Raw genomic sequence first — 22,394 nt, 5'->3', positions numbered from 1 at the left:
GGCATGTTCAGCAATATTAGTGCTCTTGTTTTGTAATCTTTTATTTTGTATTTGTTTCAGTTCCTGTTCCCTGTGCTTTCCTCATTCCTCATTCCTCATTCTCTGATCTACAGCAAAATACAGAGAGCTTTGGTGATAACTAAGCGAATATTTAATTACTACATTAGTAATTTCTCGCTAGAAATGGCATCACAAGTGGACAACATTGGTCAAAAACATACATTCACACACAAACTGTTACAGAATACAACGCACAGTGCGATATCAAAAGCAGCGAAGGATACATCTGTGCTGCCTTCAAAAATTGATCAGATGAAGGTATCTCAGGAGGAGACAGGGAGTTTGGATCCCTTACTTTGGATTCAGAAGTGCCTGATGCCTTCCTACCTTGGAATGCATCCTTCGAAAGCAGCATTTTACGCTTTCGGATGCAGGCCCTGATTGTTATCACATGTGTATTGTTAGTCAGTTACCCTGTGTGCATTTAAGCCCTTGGGCCCTATTTTAACGATCTAAGCGCATGGTCTAAAGCGCACGGCGCAAGTGCACTTAGGGCGTGTCCGAATCCACTTTTGGGAAAAATGGTCGGCGAGCCCAGCGCATGGTCTAAAGGGGTTGTCCCTATTCTCTTAATGAGTAATGGGTGTATTTTCGGCGTAACGTGCAATAAACCAATCAGAATCTCATCTCCCATTCCCTTTAAAAGCCAGATGCGCTCTTGCCATGGTGGATTCGCTATTTACATGGCAGAATATGCATGTTATGCAGAATATGCAGAAACGGATCTGCTTGTGCATGAGGATAATTGCGCAAGTAGACCTTCTACGGGACAACGTGTATGAGCGTTGTGGACCCGTCTATAGGCGCATATTACTAACACGCTTTTTAAATAACAAAAAATAAATAAATACTGCACCATTGACTTTGGACCAGGTTTTTGTTGGTCGATGATGCAATCTACAGTATTTCAGATGCCACAAAATAGCAACGCGCCAACAATGCGCCTGAACACACCTCGTTTTCAGACCAGCACGCCCATGGGTGCAGAAATGGGCGTAAATGCATTTGCTATTTAAACAACGTGCTGCAGGTTGTAAAAATGACAACTGCGTCAGGCTGAAACTACCAAAAGACACTTGCGTCGTGCCTTGCGCCGCATTGTGCCGGCTGTATGGAAGGGCCCGTTGAGTTTTTAAAAATGACTTGTGGATAATTTGGTCTCACAACAAGTGTTTACCCACGCAAGCACGCACGTACATACGTGCACACACACACACACACACACACACACACACACACACACACACACACACACACACACACACACACACACACACACACACACACACACACACACACACACACACATATATATAAAGCCTGTTTTAGTATATATAATATGACACAAGCTGTAGAAGTCCATTTTCTAGAAAACAAAAATGTCTTTGTGTGTTTAAATTGCTCATGAGGGCTATTTTTGAACCTGGCTGTTTTTGCATTGATTGTTCTGAATTACTTCTTGGAAGGCAGTGCTTAAAGATGTAATGATCGGGGTGACCAGGTCACTGATTGTCTTGACTGTCCTTTTCCTGTACTTTAACATGAAAAGGTTCGGGAAGAGCAGGCCACAACCTAGTCTAGCTGTAGTTGTCAGACCAGTCCGTCATAGAAGGGGTGTGAATGGATTCAATGATGGGGGGGGGGGGGGGGTTGGAGGATTTATTAACAGCTTGCACCAGAGCAAACCCTCTTTTGGCGTTAAAAAATTACTTTTAGGATTTACTAAGGACATGCAGTGAAAAATTAGCGCCACCTTATTGCCTATGCATTTGTAGGAGTTTCCCATTCAGATGCAAAATTTATGGGAGGAGAGTTTTTATATGATTCATGCAAGGTGATTTACGAAGGTTTCCGCTAATCAAGTTACAGGTATTTGCGCTATTGTTCACTGCCCAAAAAAAGCACGTCTTTACTGCCCACTACCAAGCACTAATTTGCGTAACTTGAAATGCAATACCACATCATTAAAAAAAACGAGATCTTAGCTGTGAAAGGAAAGAAAATTGATCAAGTTCTCAAATATTCAGAGAGCAACTCAGAATCCATTTGCAATAACTTTTTTTTTGAAAATGTGCATGAAGGGTTTATTTTAAACTAGGATTTCACTGATGTTGTTATGCATTCAAAAAAGTCTCTTTGGGATTTAAAATGTATTAAAATATGCATTTTCCTTACAGACTTGTCTTGCTTGCTCTGTTTACATATAGTCTGAGTAAATGAGGATGGTAACCCATACTTGGAATTTATCATTCATTTAACCCATCCAGTGCACACACATTATGTTTAGTGAGAAGTGAACACACACATACTGCAAACCATGGACACACACACCCAGAGCAGTGGGCTACCGTTTTTGTTGTTTCACCCGAGGAGCGAATGGGGGTTAGGTGTTTTGCTCAAGTCATTTAGCCGGTATTGAGAATCAAACCTGCAACCTTTGGGTTACCGGTCTGACTCTCTAACCATTAGGCCACAACTGCCCCCTAAAGCTATTTTTTTTTTCAGAAATAGAAGCTATTTATACCTGACTTAAACAATAAAGTGACTTTCATTGATGTAACTCAATAGTCCCGGTGATTCAGTCACATTATAATAAAAACTGTTCATTTCTATGGTAACTTATAGTACTACATGAAGCACATTTTTTTTTAGGTTCAAGGAGTGTTCGGGTTGAAGAAAGTTCAACTGCGTATCATATGTGGCTTGCTGTCAATTACTACACACAACAATTTGCACTCTAAATGTAAAAAAAAAAAAAAAATGTAAAAAATGTACAATGTAAAATACTCTAAATGTAAAAAAAAAAAAAAAAAAAAAAAAAAAAAAAAGAAAGAAAAATTCATAATGTTAATGGACTTGCAATGGAAAGTCATTGCCCTAGAATAAATGTTAAAATACACAGTCTTAAGTAAGTAGTTGCTAGTCCAGGGAACATTTTTACTTTTTTGAAACACAATTTTACTGTAGACACACATGTTAAAGGTGGTCTTTAAAAAAATATATATATATATATATATATATGTATATATATTGTCTGGCTTGAGTGTCCAGATATTTTAAAGTTTTTTAAAATATCTTTATATTTTTAAAAACTATTTGTTACAACATGTGTAAAACTTCTCTAATGAGGAAAGTATTATTGAATCAACAGATATTTTTAGTTTTTTATTTGTACAGCATATTAAACACAACGTCCTCCTGACAATTATGAAAACATTTATGAAACCCTTTTTAGAACACAATTCAACCTGGAAGTCAGAGAATCTCGTTTGAAGTATATGTCAGTGTGGTTTTATATGTCAGTATAGGTTATATAAAATACGTCGATATTTAAATATATAAATGTAAGTGGACCCAATGACAACGTCCTCGTGTGACAATTAGCCCCGGCCTTCTCTACTTGACAAATCAAATTACTGGGTAGCCTAGTATGCTACTAAAAATATCAGTGACAGAAAAACAACGGAAACATAGGGGAAACCCATCACTAATGAAAGAGGAATAAACTACAATCGATTTATATGTTTTTTTTCCTGCGCAAGTCTTACATAAAAGCCTTTGTTGGTCGGAAATCGGATTCCTCCTCCTCTTGCAGGTGTCAGTCTTAATTCTGTCCAGTAGGTGGGACTTTATACTCGTCATCCGGAGCGTAGCGCTTTCAGCAGTACTTTCCTCCCGCTTGGACACTGAGAGCATCTCTATGATGGACTGTGGAACGGAAAGTCGAGGCGAGTTGTGGCATTCGCTCTTGTTCTTTTGATTAAGCGATTAGATTACGAGCCCAACCTCATTATGTTCACAGGCGTGCGCACTCTTATGTAGCCAAACGCATTTAGATATTAAACACTCATATCTCCATTAGCGATCTTCACCATCACCATCTTCATCAGCCCTGGAAGACGTCGAGTCGTTTTGGACCCAAAAGTCATGGATATATGGTTCTGTTCAGCGGTTCCTGTGTTCACCTGGAGGCTTTTCTTTCTTTCAAGCATCTTCCAGGGTTATTGGAGCTCCATGCTCGATTGTCCACCAACATGCAGCTGTTCGCCCACTGAGATCTATTGCAATAAGTCCGACAGTGGAAATTTCTTCCCTTTACTTGCTCTACAAGATCCGGCGGGCAATGGCAGTAACAATAATGACATTGAAGAGCTCTTCAGGAACATCACGTCCATGTAAGTGGGTTTCTGTGCGTCCCTCTCCTATACTGCGCAAAATAGATATATAAATATATATCTCGCCACGACTTCCTCATATAGTAAAACTTGTCTTCTTTATCAAATCTGCATTGTTGTTTGAACTTGTATTTGATATTATGTATATTTCAAAACTATAATTCGATTATTTAAAGATTCACAATCTTAAGATACCATTTTTTTTGTCCTTAAAGGTTTTACGAGGTATATCATTTAAGAGCATAGCCTATTATCAAACATTTTCGATGTCAATGATGCTATTGCTATGTTGAAATTTTATGTCGTGCTTCTGCATTAATTAATGACCATAGCATGTAAGAACTTGTTTGCTTTCTCATTGATTTAATCAATGCAGCCAAGTCAGTTTTTCGTATTATTGAATGAAACATCCTTAGGAAACATTCAGTTTGAAATGACTGTGTGATTAGCAACCTTGGACATTGGAAATAGTAGCCTATTGTCCACACTTCCCTCATTACTTAAAATGGATTGTTTGTGGGTACATATTAATATTCAGGTCTAAACATAAATCCATTGTTGTGACATTTATATTATAGAAGGGATTGAAGTGATAAAATAACACTAGCAATGAATGGTTTGAAGTGAACAGCAGTGCACCAACAGGTTACAGAGATTTCTTTCATTCAGCACTCTGGACAGCTCCCACAATCTCCATAGTGCTGGGTGATTCAATTTACAACCTTGATCTGTTATAAAACTTCTACATTCATATCGAACATGAGACAGAGATAGCTGTCTGTTTCTCTGGCTGTCGGTCTATCTTGCTGTCTGTCTGTTTGTCCTTTTCAAGGCTGGCTGTACTGTGATACATGACAATGTGTGTGTGTGTGTGTGTGTGTGTGTGTGTGTGTGTGTGTGTGTGTGTGTGTGTGTGTGTGTGTGTGTGTGTTTGTGTGTTTGCAGTGAACACATGATTTATTTAGTTGCTGTCTCAGAAAATGGAGGGGATCCTTCAAAGTTTCAGTTTTTCAATCAAAGTGTTCTTCAAATGTGAAATTCAGTATAAGATGTGTCTTTCTCACTTAAGCTTTTTGAGCCAAAATGCTTTAATTTTATCATTAAGATTATTTAGTCTGAGATTAAATGGATGTTTAGTTTTTTTTGTGTGTATTCATAATAATCAACATATTTTTTAATGCAGCTATTGCAATTATAGGAAGCATTCTCTCAAGTTTAAGCAACCTAATGTATATTTTATAGCTATACATAGGCTACATGTATATGAAACACTTTTCAGTTTTTATTTATTTATTTATTTTTCAAAAGAGGACACTTTTGTGTCTTTTGTGATATTCTTGCGTTAGCATTTGAAACTCATCATGATTTACAAGCATATCATCAAGTTTTTATGAGGCCTTTTTTGTGTTAAGTAGGTCAGGACTGCTATTTCAGAATTAAGAAGAATGTCAGGGTTTGGCTCTTTAATGTGAAGAACCGTAGCTATAGAATGGCACTGACCTGTCTCTCCCTTACATGCAGCCAATGAAGTATTGGTTGAAGTTGTCATTTAAAGGAAATTTGTGCAAAATATTTGTTTGTCTCTCTTGTAATGGTTATAATAGGGATTTTTTTGGGGAAGCTGATCGTAGAGCCATCTGCGGGGGCCCCACTTTTACTGAGGAATATAAATGAAGTACTTTCTGAGGCAACAATCAAAAGACGCATTGATAACCTGTGGGAGCAAAGGAGGTTCAAAAAGGAAGTGCTTGAGATCTGGAAACGAGGCTCGGGTTGAGCTGTTTGAGCTTTTGAAGTTTGTTTCTAAGGTGATTGTATTTTAATTAGCTTATGATGAATCATCGAGACAAACGATAGTCGTTTTAGACGTACTGTATATAGAGAGAGAGAAACTGCAGAATTGTTGATAGCCAGAAGCTGTTATTCTTCAATATTTCATAACAATCTATCAGACAACTTTGATAAAAGTCTTTGATTTCCAAAGAAATTGTGTATAGAATAATAGTGATTCAATTTCACATCAGGGGGAATCTCATGAGACAGCTCTTCTTTTTTTTCTTCTTTTTTTGACAATTCTCATTATCGCAATTTTTTTCCAATTCTTATTACTTTAATTTTAATTTATACATCAGTATGTATTTATCGATGCAATATGTTTTTATATCATATGGTAAAACAATTTCAAAGTACACTACAGCAGTAATGAGAATCTAAGGAGAATCACTGCTGAGAATAATGATAATTGCAAAAAATATTTGAAATAAATAAAACATCCAGACACATTATGGTAATGATAATTGTGAGGGAAGTGTGCTTAATTCTCATGTAAATAATGAAATAATGACACTGCAAAAATCTTAATGGTTTTAAAACTGGCTTCATTTGCTTAATGCAAATTATAATATTTTCATTTTTCATTTAATATGACGGAAAAATGTGACTGCCCAAATTTTGCCTCTACCAATTTAAACTTGACACTAGAATGGTCAAGGCACCTTGTTTAAAAATTGATAATACATGCACAAGGACATGGGATATTCCATCCGTTCATACCAAATTAATTGAAATGAAGGAATAACTTATAGCTCCTTTTCATTCCTAGTCTAGTATAACTAAATGTGATGGGAAAGAGTTTAGAAGAAGAGGAGAATGCATTGGTGCTCTGCAGTAACAGTGGGGAACAGTTTCTGAACAGAGCTTATAGTTCTTTTTAAAGTCTGCTTTTTCACTATTATTAGCAAATGTATCCCGCAATGCAATGTAATAAACCGTTGATTTACACTGCTGCTTCTTTAATTGGAAATGTGCCCATGTCAAGCTCTGTCTGTGTGTTAATGTTGAGGTTTCTAGGTCAAAACTAACACTGTTCTTTATAATTAGAGAGCTTACCGATAGCTAAAGTTCATCTGAAGGAGCTGCAGTGCGTAATGCACCATAATTCATAATTATGTTGCGTGATATGGATATAGAGAAGCAGAAAGAAACAAGATCTACCTGTAGATCTTCTGTTCAAATTGAGCTAGGTTAGATCTTATAACTTTAGGCAAAACATGATGCAAAATACTTGAGGCAAAACATGTCTCACTTTGACTTGCCATTCGTTTTGAAAATAACAACATTGTTCATTGTTTCTGTAAAGAAATCGTTTTTTAAAGAGGTTACGGAACTACATTTTTTGAACATTTTATAATATTCTTTGAGGTCCACTTATAATGTTAGCTAGATTTTTACATTAAAAAACAAACAAACAAAAAAACCATCCTAATTTAGAAGTAATAGGCTATTTTCTATCCAGTTTTTGCCACTCTCTTTGAAACAATCTGTTTTGATCTGCGTGCCGTATTCAAGACTTGCAAGTATAAACACCCACTACTATGATTGTTCAACAGTTTTTAATATTAAAATCAATTCCAACGTCTCTGCCATTAGTAAAAAGAGGAATATGCGACCCTAAACAGGACAGAATGCTCATGTATATAGTTTTTTTTCTCGTCATAGTTGTGATGTTGCCATTACAGTTCGGTATAGGCATCAGAATCGCGTCTCCACGCAGCAGATCTTCGTTTGTGTGTGTGTCAAAGGGATTCCTGCCACTGTTTTGACTCCTATACTCTTTTTATAAGCTTTTCACGAGTTCTCAGCAGGTCAAAATACAACAATACAACATACAATGACAGTTCCGTCTCAAAATAGGCAATACATCATAAAAGCCGACCACCAGGTTGAGAACGTATCCCTTTGCCTTTAGGTTTGTTGTTAAAAAAGGCCCATTTGAATGCTAAACGGACCAGGATTAAATGTTTGGACTAACAAGGAAGATTTGAGTTCTGAAACTTACAAGATATTTTTTATAGTACAAGGATCTCTTATATGTCAAAAGATCAAAGAAAATTAGATTTCTCAATTCATGACCCTTTTAATAATTTCCATCGTAGTGTCTCTTCTGTATGCCTGTTTTGTCCCATGTCTCAAGAATCAGTGCAAGGCGAGGACAGAGAGTGAAAAAGATGTGACAGTTCAAATTTAATAAGCAAAATATCTCATTAAATAGATCACATCATGAAATAATCATCTGGTAACTCAAAAGGAAGAAAAATGAGGGCACACTTCTCAGTTTTGTGATTTTTAGCCCTGGTGTCTGTTTCTCAAGGCAGTACAAAACGAAGCTACATAATCGCAGCAGTACCAGAATGACAGCAGCGCTATGCGACAATGCCACTCTTTTCGACACCGCACAGATTTCGTCTGCCACCACAAGGCTTCTTTCATGGCGGCCTTATTCCACCATGAAATATTGAACACTTTGAATCCATGAACAAAATTCCTTTGATCCTCCTTTTCTAGGTCACATAAAATCCTACAAGCCACAAATTCCTTACCAACACAACTATTTTTAGATCCAATTTAATTAATATTTTCTCTCTTTGAAAGCTTAATTTGTGCACACTATGCTAGTAATGATTGTTCTTTAAGCTAATAGGGTAAAGACCTAGTCTACAAAGTTTTGGATGCGGCCCACAAAACTGCATATTAAAGAAAGCATCATGGTCCTACCCTGCATAACATGCTGGAATAGATTCCAGCTTCAGTGTGGCAGAACCTCAGACGTACAGGTTCATATAATATCATGAAATGGAATCTGTCAGACGTTCACGCTTTTCTTTTTTTCCTCAGACTATGAGCCAAGTAGATATGGAGATTGAAATTGAAATACAGCAGAAAGATTTTAAATGGAAAATGTCCTATCCTATTAAAAGTGTGTACAGCTCCTGTCATGTGCAAGATTCTCAGAGGGCTTGGAATATGTGAAAATAGATGTATGAGAGTGTCACAGAATCCGATTTGACATATAGTACATGAAAAGACTGCTGTCACTGTCACTGTGTTTGATTTTATATAAAATGTCTTTCATTATTATAATCCAGCCTGTATATCAAGCACCCTTCTTAAATGACTTACTTTAGTTATGCATCTGTATACTGACAGTTTTCAAACCAGTCCACTGCCAACTTATAAGGCAGCGTCCTTACTATAAAGCAACATTGTAAGTAGATTTTTCGAAATGCTCTACAAAACCAGCAACTCTTACAAATAGCTCTCCTCACACAGTGCAGACTCACACATGGTTTAGGGTATCACTGTGATACTCCAGTAAGCATAAAAATAATGCATAACTAGCATAAAATAGTGTATAATTATTGGACATTTTTTTATAATCTTTAAATAAAAAAAGATTTATAATGTAATTATTTATATATATATATATATATATATATATATATATATATATATATATATATATATATATAATTACATTATATATATTTTTTTATTTAAAGATATAGAGTATATATATATACTCAACAATTTTATAAATCAATTCCATAATAAACAGTATACAGTGCTGGGTAGATTACTTACAATTTGTAATCAGTTACTCAGAAAAATTGTAGTTAGTAGTAACATAATCCATTACATTACACATCTAAGATAATATAATCAGACTACTTTTTGATTCCTTTTAGATTTCTTTTGAACTAACTCGTTGATCTCAGTTTTCACTGATCGCCTCATATAGAGCCTGGTCTGTGTGTGCAATTCCTCAAACCTGGAAGACCTTCTGAATTTATATAAGCAACATTTAAAAGATAAAAAATAAATAGTAGGGAGAATCAATGAATTATGAATAATTTACTGCCATGGTGAGAATGTGATCATATAATCAATAAAAAAAGTTTTTCATAAAAACTAATTTCAACTAATTTCATTACATAATCTAATTACAAGTACTAAATCTTGGGAATCTGATTACGGAATCCAGATTTCATGTATATATAGTTGGGTCATTAATGTTAAAAGCACCTATTTTGTAAGACAACCTTTGAAATAAGGCATTTAGCTATTGATTACAGTGTGTTTCCCCTCAATCCAGCTCAAAAGGATCATTGTAAGCAGGAATATATATAAAAAAGGATTAATTCTTGCAGGAAGCTGCTTTTATGTGTCCCACAGGGACCACAATGAAAACGGAACACTTCCGAAACACTATTTCACAGCTGGGCTGCAAAATGTCTCACAATGAATATTTGTCCTTACTTCACTTGAATCAGAAGTTATTTAACACTTGTTATAAGCGTGGGAAACTAGAGGAAGTCAGTGTAAACTTGTTTGTGCACACACACTACATTTACTATCCCAGCCGGTGGGTTGCAATTTATGATCAACAGCATGTAGGCTATGTGCTAGGACCCCAGATGGAATGTGCTTCAAAAACTTTATTTTCAATGCCAAAAGTTTCCCAGTTTTGCATGCTGTATGTCACTTTGGGCTTCTTGCCAGTACAAAAGGGAACAGTGATCCAGTATTTTATTTAAAAGCTTCTCATACAACAATGGGCTGCTAGAATACTCATCAGGGGACATGCCATGCATTGCTCAACTCAAGACAAGACATATTGAGTGCACAAAAGAAAGCTCTACATGAAATAGTACTAGAAAACTTGTTGACTGACATACCTGCTCTGAACGCCCTGCTGCTGAAGTTTTGCAACCATGGAATCAAAAGCAAGCCATTGGCAGCAGTTATTCCAGGATAAATATTTTTTTAATTGTTATTAATGTGGTGGCCAGTGACAATCTGGGGTGACAGATAGTAAAGACTGCAGCAATTCTGTATTTACATGTAATCTTTCTTTAAATCAGTATATAACACTAAATTATTTTAAAATTATGGGTTAGACTCCTTTAACTATGCTATCACTACTCTATAATAAAGTAAGTTACTCTTTGTTTGGTTCACCAACAAAATTATTTACAAACAGAACCGAGGCTGTTTTTGAATGAATGGTTTGAATGAACGATTCAATGACTCGCTCATAAGGAAATTAACTTTTTATTTCCATTTAGAATGTCAGTGATTCAATGACTCATGAAAACAGTCATTTGTTTCACTCTTGAATGAATCAGTGTTTTGAATAAATCATTTTACAGAACCACTCATTGTCGCCACCTACTGGTGTAAGGATGTCATCTCCGAAAAGAATCGCTGAAAAAAACAACACGAGCCCTATCATACACCCAGCGCAATGCGGCACCAGGCACGACGCAGGTTTTTTTTGCTAGTTATCATTTATCATTTTCACGTCCTGTGCCACATTTTTTAAATAGCAAATGCATTTGCGCCTATTTGTGGCGCCCCTGGGCATGCTGGTCTGAAAACGAGGTGTGTTCAGGCGCATTGTTGGTGCGTTGCTTTTTTGAGGCAACTGAAATAGACTACTTCATTGACCAACAAAAACCTGGTCTAAAGTCAATGGCGCAGTATTGTTTTATTTTTGTTGTTTAAAGTGCGCATTAGTAATATGCACCTATAGGCGGGTCCACAACGCACGTACACTCTGCTTATTACACACATGCAGCAGCACACAAACATGACAAATATTAAAAATATAAGGATTATGCAAAAGATTAATATTGTGTACATAAAGATATGGTGGAATCCGGCTTGTCCCGTAGATGGTCTGCTTGCGCGCTTTAACCTCGCGCACGAGTAGATCTGTTTCCTCTCTGGAGAAGCGTTCAGTCTTTCCGCTTGCAAATTCAGCCACTTAAATAGCAAATCCGCCATGGTGCGAGCACAACTGGCTTTTAAAGGGAATGGGAGATGCGACTCTTTTTGGTTTATTGCATGTTACGCCCAAAACACACCCATTACTCATTAAGAGAATGGGGACAACCCTTTTAGACCATGAGCCGGGTGCGCTGACCATTTTTCCCTTCATTAAACTTGTGCTGTGTGCACTTTAGACCATGCGCTTAGATCATTAAAGGGGTCATCGGATGCCCATTTTCCACAAGTTGGTATGTTTCTTTAGGGTCTTCATGTAAAGTTTGTGACATTTTGGTTTAAATTCCTGATTATTCCATGGTTATGTAAAACAACACCCTTTTTGCCTCCTCAAAAACACATGTTCACAACTACCTGTTTCGGTGCATGTCTCTTTAAATGATAATGAGCAACTACTCACCCCACTCCTCTCTTCCATGGGGGGTGTCACACAAGACGCATAAAGTGCTGCTGCCTTTGCGGACAGTATACAAATGGCTGAGGGCGGAAATATGCTAATACAGGACAGTCCCTTAGTGGTTGTGGGCGGAGCCTGAGCAATATGACATCATGTTGCTCAGAAAATCCAAACGGCTTGATTATTGAGAGTGTTTCGACTTTTTGAGGATTAAAAAAAAAGGAGTGAATGGATTTTTTTCATTGGTGGTTGTGTCCACACACTGCAAAGACACATTTATATGCTAACCATACAAAACACCATATAAAAGTGAATTTTGCATCCGATGACCCCTTTAAAATAGGCTTAATACACATAATGACAGTCTGTAGTGTAACTTTTAATTTAAGTGTGATGTGCAGCTTATACAATCAGCATTTACAGTTTTATAATAACAAAATTATTTTAAAACGACATGAGTGTGAGGAAATGATAACAGAATTTTCATTTTTGGGTAGATTAACAATTTAAAGCCATACTCCAGTTATACAAAAATACAGCATGCTCTCATGTACTCATTTATGTTAAATTAGCTGGACACGTTTTTACAATTAAAGCTCTGTACTAGTGTATAGATTTGTATGTTATGACTTCCAGGCTGTTTGGTTTCTAGTAAAATTGTTTGGGTCCTCTGTTGAGGTTTGGATCTGGTGAAAAATGAAGCAATATTAGTAATGTAATTCCTCGCAATAAGGCAATGCTCATAATACATATTACCCCCCCCCCCCCCCCCCCCCCCACACACACACACTTTTATATATTTTTTTATAATATATATAATATACTTTATATTAATATAAAGTGCATTACAAATCAAATGTATTATTATTTTTATTACTTAATCAAAGACTTAAAAATAAATACGTAATGTGTTAGACAAAACATGCCAACAAAACCTAATTCATTTATCCCTAAAAAATAACTCTTTCAGTTCCGTTTGTGACTGTAATCTTGTTACCCAGTGAGGGCCCCTCAGACAGTTTCACCTGTCTGTTCAAAGACATCGAAAATAGGTTCTGTCTCTGTGTTTCTGTCTGTTTTCTGCTTTGCTGAATGCCACTGTCTCCTGTGTCACACTCTGTGCTTCCCAATTACTCCCTGTCCTGTCTTCCTTACCATGCCTTCTTCTGGCTTCTTGCAAAACACTCATTGGCCACTTAATTAGGTACAATTTTCTAGTACCGGGACCCCGTCGACTCGGTTCTTGGGTCTAGTACATGGACCGCCCTTTTGCCTTCTGAACTGCTTTAATTCTTCGTGGCATAGATTCAACAAGGTGCTGGAAACATTTCTCAAGAGATTTTGGTCCATATTGTCATGACAGCATCACGCTGTTGCTGCAGATTTGTCGGCTGCACATCCATGATGTGAATCTCCCGTTCCAGCAAATCCCAAAGGTGCTCTATTGGATTGAGATCTGGTGACTGTGGAGGTCATTTGAGTATAGTGAACTCATTGTCATGTTCAAGAAACCAGTTTGAGATGGTTTGAGCTTTGTGACAGTGTGTTATCCTGCTAGAAGTAGTCATCAGAAGATGATACACTGTGGTCATAAAGGGATGGACTTAGGTAGGCTGTGGCATTTAAACAATGCTCAATTGGTACTAAGGGGTCCAATAAAATGTCTCACACACCATTACACCACCAGCAGCCTGAACCATTGATTCAAGGTAGGATGAGAGATTTTGAACTGTAGTGTACGGCATTCTTTCAACAACATGCAAAAAACATAATAGCAGATGAGCAGAGAACATATTTATAGTGTCTTTTTTTAATATGTGCCCGGCTGCGGAGTTGATTACTATTTCTGTGTTTTCTTCATACATTCCCCCCACCAGAGAGCAAAATATGTGCCTGTTTTCCCCTGATAAGTGCAGGAAATCAAAATTGCCCACTACTCTGTGTTAAGGAAGTCATCTTGTGCAGGTTTTCCAAACAAGTGCTCACTGCAGCCTTTGGCATGGCAAGTGACATTGGCATTCCAAAACCAGGAAGATATTGGCGTCCGTGCCATTATTGCTTCTCTGTCTAATGCTCTCTGCCTCATGGGACCTAATTATGCTCATTTTCATTTTGGCTGAAGCTCAGGAGTGGATGAGGGTAGAGATGTGCAGAATGTAGATATAGCACAGAAGGGGTTTTGTTGTGCCTATATTTAGTCTGCCAGTTCTGGACATGGATCATGAAGCTGAGATGCATTGCACACAGTTAATCTGAGGCACATTGATACGTGGCCTAAATGCATGCCTGCCTAGACACGGTTAGTTTGGGAAAGTTAAGTCTTACACACATTAGCTTTGATAAGATGCCCGCAGCACTTTGGATCAGAAAAAAATTAATTTGGAGGAAATCTCCTTAAGAATGTGTAATTTCTCTGTTACTGGTCAGTGTCAGATGTTTTGGAATGAAAACTTTTGGAATAAAGAATAGTTCACCCCAAAATGAAAACTTTTTACCTCTATGTCATTCAAAATCTTTTTTCTTCCATGGAACCCTATACTATAAAGGAGAACGTTTTTTTTTTTTCTTCAATAAAATTGCAAAAATGGGGACTAAAGCATTCAAAAAGGATGCCAAGGCACCATAAAGTGTCATAAAAGTAGTCTATAATGTATAGAAAGTAAGTCCAGTCGTATGGGATTAAAAAATGACATAAGGGTGATTAAGGACAGCAGAATTTTCTTTTTGGGTGAAATGACTGTTGAATGAAGACGCTTACATTGCCATTTGTGTTTTCTTTTAAGAAGAGAGCTCATTTCTAGGTCAAGTAAATCTGTTCTACATATATTCCGTAAACACACAAACTTTTCTAAGTGATAAAATGACAACATATGAAGATGGCAAGAATGTTGAAAGGCATTGCTGATAGATGTAGTGAATAGGGACAATGAGGCTGAGACATTTGCACATTTTTAAAGGTCACTGCTATATGGGGACGTATAAATGCCCTGTGTATAGTGATGAGACATTATCGTGATTTTATCTCAATTGAACACCTTTCCAAAGGAAGTCAGACAAATTGATCAGAGAGCTCAATATTTCAATGCTTCTATAAGTCTAAAGTGAGCAAAGGAGTCAATACAGATTTAAACCATTTCCAGTTCTCAAGCCTTACAATATCTGCCAGTCTCTTCAAAAGGTACTTTTGGCAAGCTACAACCTAATCTTAAGTTAAAATATTTATTTATAGTCTTGTAAGTTATGTTTTATAAAAAAAAATATATAAATGTCCAATGATATCATTTATAATTTAAGCACAGATATATCTTTGCATCTTAGTTAATATGAGAGTATCCAACTTGAACAGGTAGCCTAAATGTTGCTATATAGCCTACTCAGTGCAAACACATTCAATAATTTTTAATGAGTCATTCCCTAATGTAAATGAGTCATTTACATAACAGAATGGAAAATATAGTATAGGGAGTTGAATCAGTGATTATTTTTTGTGAAACTACACTTCAAATGATGGTCGTTGTAATCATAGGGCTTTTATACTCATTGATCTAGTTGTGGATCCTACATCTACTGTCATGTGAGGAGAACGTGAACGTGGTGTTTCACATGTCTTTCCTCCCATCTCATGATACGTCTTCGTGGCCAATCACCATGAAGAATGACTGTCTCTCACAAGCACAAGTTAACGTTCCTGCCAGGGCACTTAACTCAGTTATTTCCAAGCTGAGGTCGATAGTTTAACAATAAAGTAATTTTCAGGTCATGTCAAAAAGTTGTTGGTCTAGATAAATATCTGTATTCTGTACGTTTGACTCGTGTACAATCATTTTAAATACGATAATTTTGAGCTTCTGGTACGATACTTGGACAATTCCAATCTGTCAGCACTGAGATACATTTATTAGCCTGTTATGGAGGAGTGATGCTATTAATGAGGAGGCTATTATTATACATTTTTGTCTTGTTTTCGGGCAACTATTAATATAATTAAATCTGCAGTAAACATGGCAAGTGTATTGATGGTGTCCTCACGGCACTTTTCGCTTGTATATTGTAATGTTTTGTCACATCTTTTGAGAAGGCAGTGCTTCCTTGGCATTCTTAGAGAAAATGCCCTTGATTTGTTATTATAAACATGAATACAATTGGTTTAAATTTATCCTTTGCCATTTCAACTATAAATTTGACATTTTTAATTTTGCAAATTTGACAGAGTATTTAAAATGTTGAAATATTTATATACATGCTGATAGTTCATCTTGTCTTCAATGCACAGCAGGATACCCACATAGATTTATAATTTATCCACCTTTTTTACAGCTACATCTCTGCTGTGCACTTTTAGTTAATATACAGTTTTTTGAACTCGACTGACTATTAACCAGTGTTCAGTGTTCATGTCTATTTTGACGCCAGACTGACAGAGTAAACTCAAAAATTTGAAATGTCATGTAAACACATTCTTCCGTTGCATTCTTTCGGCATGTAAACATTCACTATTGTTAATACTTAGGGTAAGTATTAAAATTCAGCACTTAACTCATCCATCACTATTTATGTTACAGAAATAAATGATACAGTACCTCAAATCATGTGGCTTGTTCAGGAGGGGTGTTCTATTACTTTTCCAAGAAATCTATTTTTTTATTAGGCAATAAATGGGGGATAATACCATAAAAACCTAAACTGTGGGAGTAACTTTGCTCTGTGGAGAATTCTGAACACTATGCACTCTTAAAAATAAAGGTTCCAAAAAGGGTTTTTTTCACAGCAATGCCATTTTTGGTTCCCCAATGAACCTTAAATAGTTCTTTAAAAAACCATTAAAGAACATTTTAGTCTAAAGAATGGATGTGGAATGGAAAGGTTCCATGGATGTTCTTTATGGAACCTGTATTAAAGATAAATTTTTATTTTATTTGTATCATTGTTTACAATTATTTTCCTGGTTTGCCTTACTAAGATGCCCAATTTCATTTGCTCAGTCTTAGTTTCTCTTCAATTAGCTGTACACTCCCTCTGTTAATTAACAAATCACTGCAACCATGCGCTAATGAGTCCTGATTTATAAATGCCTGCATTGATGCACAATGTTGGAACTGCTTGATGTTTGTGATGTGTGTTCATGAGACATGTACGTTTCTTTTCCTTTGCTTATATTGTGTATCTTTTGATTGTGTAAGTTAAATAAGATTTATCTTGATTGAAGTGTTTCTGTTCTAGAAACCGCACATTATACTCCTTGCTCATCTGCTCTGTTCTACCTGTTTCAATGGATTAATAAAGTGGTCAAATGGAATTGTACTGGACTCTGTGTTCTTGCAGACATCCCTCCTGGAATCAAGCCAGACATTTCCTCCTTAGGCCTAACCTCCCTTACAGAACCATTGATGCCAAGAACCTTTATTTTTAGGAGTGTACAATAGCATGGCAAGTATCCAGAACACCCTAGCAACATGCTGACCAGTCAGGAACCTTAGGAACAACGAGCCCGTTCTCATCCTTTGGCGGCATATGTGACGCTATATGACAAAACGGCGAAATACTACGCACATGGCACCCTTTAGCGTGAATATAACACGCGAACCCAAGGCGTCATAAAGTTGACTGGCATCCTTTAGCGTGAATATGAGACGCAGACCCTACCCCACACCTAAACCTACCCATCACAGTGCGTGTTATATTGACGATAAAGGGTGCCATGTGCGTAGTATTTCGCCGTTTTGTCATGGCGTCACATATGACGCCAAAGGATGAGAATGCGTTAGAACAACATAGCAGTGGTCTGGCAACCACCTTCAAAACCCTAGCACAGGCAAACTTCAAAAACAGGCAAACAGGCAAATTTCTTCAGAAAATATAAATGGGTATCACTTTATTTTACACTGTTCTTGTTGCACATGCTTACATGTACGTACTACAACAGTACATTTTAGATGCAACTAACTCTGAACCAAACCCAAATCCTGACCCTGACCCTGTTGTACGGTACATGCAGTTAATTATTATTACTCAGTACTTATATGTATAATTACACTGTAACAAGGACACCTTAAAATAAAGTGTAACTTATAAGTGCAACTGCTTGTAATTTATTTATCCTGCATACTCCAATTGCAATGTAACAAATGCTAACAAACCTCAGAAGTGCTGCCTCACATAATGACACATATTTTTACCATTTAACATGCAAATCAGCATCCAGGCACCTACGAAATAATTTATAGCATGTAAGCAGTAAAGGTTAGGCATGTTGTATTTATACATCAGAAGTGTAAATCCTGGATTGAAACCTGAAATCAGCAACAGATGGAGGCCAGCTGTAATTTCATCCACTAGATCCATTAGAAATAAGGCATGTGTACTCCTGTCTCTGAATAATTACATTTATTCAGATGTTATGTGGGTGTAGAAGGAACAGCAGTAAAGAATAATTGAAGAGTAAAACTGTTTACTGACTCAAGCAGTCATGCTGAAGAGTTTTGTAGATGTCGTTGCTCTAATTGCTATTACAGTATTTGAAATAATTTCATTGGTTGAGTTCATAATCATACTCATCAGCAGTCAAGGGACCCTATCATACACCCGGCGCAATGCGGCGCCAGGCGCAACACAAGTGATTTCTGCTACTGTAGTTTCAGCCCGACGCAGTTATCATTTTCATGTCCCGCGCCACATTGTTTAAATAGCAAATGCATTTGTGCCCTTCCGTTCGCCCTTGGGCGTTCTGGTCTGAAAACGAGGTGTGTTCAGGCGCATTGTTGGTGCGTTGCTATTTAGATTTGCTAACTGAAATTTCTATTAAATAGAAATATATTTTTTTTTAGTTTTTTGTTAAAGGGCGCATTAGTGAAATGCGCCTATAGGCAGTTGCACAACGCACGTATATACACTCTGCTTACTACACACACAGGGATGAGCAGCAGCACAAAAAAAAGGATTACGATGTTAAAGATTATTATTGTGTACATATAGATATGGTGGTATCCGGCTTGTCCCATGGATGGTCTGTTTGCGTGCTTTAACCTCGTGCACGAGCAGACCCGTTTCCTCTCTTGAGAAGTGTTTAGTCTTTCTGCTTGCATATTCCGCCATGCAAATAGCAAGTCAGCCATGGCGTGATCTCAACTGGCTTTTAAAGGGAATGGGAAATTATACTCTGATTGGTTTATTGCACGTTATGCCCAAAACACACCCATTACTAATTAAGAGAATAGGGACAACCCTTTTAGACCATGAGCCGGGTGCGCAACCCATTTTTCCCATTGTTAAACTAGCAAAAGTGGATTCTGACATGCCCTGAGTGCACTTGTGCCGTGCGGTTTAGACCATACGCTTAGATTGTTAAAATAGGGCCCTTGGTTTTTAGGTTTTCAGGGTTCTTTACTCAAAGCCTGGCTCTGAGAAGAAAAAGAAGGTGTCGATCAATGCCTTGAGAGCACACCTGAGACAATCTGCTTTGTTAAATGTTCTTCCATTAAGCTCTATGTACTTGTGCTGTATATCATTTAAACAAACTCATTAATCATGCCCAGGCATGAGTGTTGAGAACAATGGAGAGAGAGGAGATTATGGAGAAAACAGCCATGAACTTGCACACAGCCTGAAAGAGGCTGTTCATCAGGCTGAAATCAAATGGGCACAGAGCCTTTGACTGATATTTGAGTGATTCACATGGTTTAGGGTGTGCATCTGTATAAACACTGTTGATCCAATGCATCTGGATCACAACAATGCCATCCAGACTCAGTTAAAGATTTCTATGCATGCAGCAAGCGAGGCCTGATTAACAAACAGAATGTTTTTAAGAGTATTTAGGAGTATTATGTAGATATTAGTCTAGTTAGTCTAACTGATTAATATATTATCTATAAATTAGTCAAGATCAATGTGTTTAGACATATATATATTAATATTATTAATATATATATATATTGTATATACCTGTTGTCAATAATTTTATCCTTTAAAACTAACATTTGATCACCAAAATGACATATTTTTAAAAAAAATCTGGTGAAAAAAAATCGTCATGCCTTAAAATATCCTGAATGCAACTAATAACTTGAATGCTTCCTTTGTAGCGCGGATTTATGAATATGCTAATTGGCCCCGCCTCCACTCGTTCACATCAGTTCAGAAATTCACTCGGCCAACTTACTGAGGTAAACGCTGCAAAATGGTATCGCTCTTCACAACGTTACCGAGACATAACGGTAATTAATATGATTAGCCTTTTGCTTATTTATGTTATTAAAAAGGTATTTATGTGTTGCTAATGTTACACAAACTATGTTACCGTTCGCCATTGCAGTCTGCCTAACAATCAATCATCACACACGTTTTGAACAACTCAGAACGCCAGTGGAGAAAGGTAACGTTATATAGTTCATCATAACAATAGCCTACACCATACACCCGCTATATTGCTAAATCTACCCGATTTTTCATATCAACAAAAACAAATACCGGGATAACCATGACATCTCTCGAGACTCCCCTGCTAGTTCAGTGTTAATGATAATGCTAAAGCCCGTCTTAGAAAATACTCAAAAATGCTGTTGTCTTAAAGCACATGCAAAACACCACATAGACATATACAACATTAAAAACTTCATTTTCACCACAGGGGGACTTTTAACAATGTATTAGTAAATGTAGAAATTATTATTAATAGATTAATATGCTTCAGAAGTGTACATCATTTTTAGTTCATGTTAACTATACCTTTATTGTAAAATTTTACATTAATTTAGTTACTATTTCATCATTTTAATCTACTTTAAATTGATTAGAATTAAAGGACATCTGTGTAAAAACTTTAATAACAGGTTCACTTGCAGCAAGGATAAAAAACTCCCCAGTGATTCTCTACTGGTTTTAGCCATGGTTCAGTGGTGGGCGTCAGCTGTGAAGCCCATCCTCAATCAAAGCTCTTTGTGGAAATGAGTGACCTGAAGACACTGTATAAAACCGATGGGCAGTAAAGTAGCAGGGCCTCTGCTGTATTACATTAACTGCAGTGCGACTCATTTGTAAAGTGTCATTCTCTCCTATGCTGTAAACAGAAACATTAAATCCACCTGATGGACTGTGCTGGACTGTGCTTCTAGGGGTTTGTGGCATTGTCAGGGTGTGTGTGGATCTAGAAGCGTGTATTCTTGTTTGCTTTAGTCTGCGGAGCCCTGTGTTCTGTCAGCGGCATATCCGTAATTTCTCCTGCTTGGAACATCTTTTACTTCTATCCAGATTGTGTTTGTTTTAGCTGGCAGATTATAAAAAAGCTTGCGGAATAGGAAATAAAGGCAATGTGGTGTGTCCTGGCAGTAGCTGAATTTAAATGCAAGCATGTTTTCAAGCAGATTCTGACACTGATAATGGTGTTTCAGTGACATTGAAGGGGAGGCGAGGGATAATTGTGTAACACCTTTGTTTCACTTGGATTTTAGTATTTATTCAGAAAAGGTTTAGCCTGAACTTGATTGAACCAATTGACACCCACCTAGATTTTATTTTTTAATGCAAATTCATTTATCACGTATACCTTTGTTTGAACAAACCTAACCCTAAGTATTACAATTCAGCACATAACTCATCCAGCAATATTTGTGTTATGGAAATGCTGATACCTCAAATCATGCAGCTTGTTCGGGAGAGGTGTTCTATTACTTTTCCAAGAAATCAGACATCATTTCCCATTTCCCCCCTGGTGGACAATAAATGTTTTTTTGTTTTTTGGGGGTATTTATTCAGAAAATGTTTAGCCTAAACTTTTTAAAAATGTTCCTCTTTTTAAAAATAAATAAATAAATGTTTAGTTGTCAGTACAGTTTCAATGGCCCTCATTTATCATCCTTGCGTAGAAACGGGCGTATATGTTGGCGTAAGATTATGCTTACACTCCTCTCACCGCCTGATTTATGAAGCTGTGCGTACCTTTGAAATCCAGGTGTACGCAATACCTGCCCTTGATAAATGCCGCGGCTGAAAACGATCGTCATTAGAATAACACGCCCCTATATATTCAAGTATCCGCTTCCCCCACGCCCTCATTTTACGTCATGGACACACGTAAGACGGCAAAGAGGAGACACTTCTCTGGAGATCGAGACCATCACCATCATCAAAAATTATTATTA

At 37.0% G+C, this 22,394-nt stretch overlaps 1 protein-coding gene across 3 annotated transcripts in view; it reads left to right on the top strand.

Annotated features, from left to right (window-relative positions):
* The first annotated feature begins 3,730 nt into the window (after window positions 1-3,730).
* Window positions 3,731-22,394, top strand: part of ntrk3b (neurotrophic tyrosine kinase, receptor, type 3b) — a 142,448-nt gene continuing 123,784 nt past the window's right edge. The window contains exon 1 of one of the 3 annotated variants that reach the window (XM_077228012.1): window positions 3,731-4,235. In XM_077228012.1, the coding sequence (XP_077084127.1) occupies window positions 3,988-4,235 (248 nt within the window). In that variant the 5' untranslated portion in view covers window positions 3,731-3,987. The remainder of the gene's footprint in view (window positions 4,236-22,394) is intronic. The other 2 variants (XM_077228011.1, XM_077228013.1) reach the window with 2 other exon arrangements.

This window comes from Siphateles boraxobius, unplaced genomic scaffold, assembly GCF_051911475.1.
Source record: "Siphateles boraxobius isolate OS27281-9 unplaced genomic scaffold, OSU_SipBor_1 130, whole genome shotgun sequence".
Lineage (NCBI taxonomy): Eukaryota > Metazoa > Chordata > Actinopteri > Cypriniformes > Leuciscidae > Siphateles > Siphateles boraxobius.
This window is presented reverse-complemented; position numbering and strand designations above follow the sequence as displayed.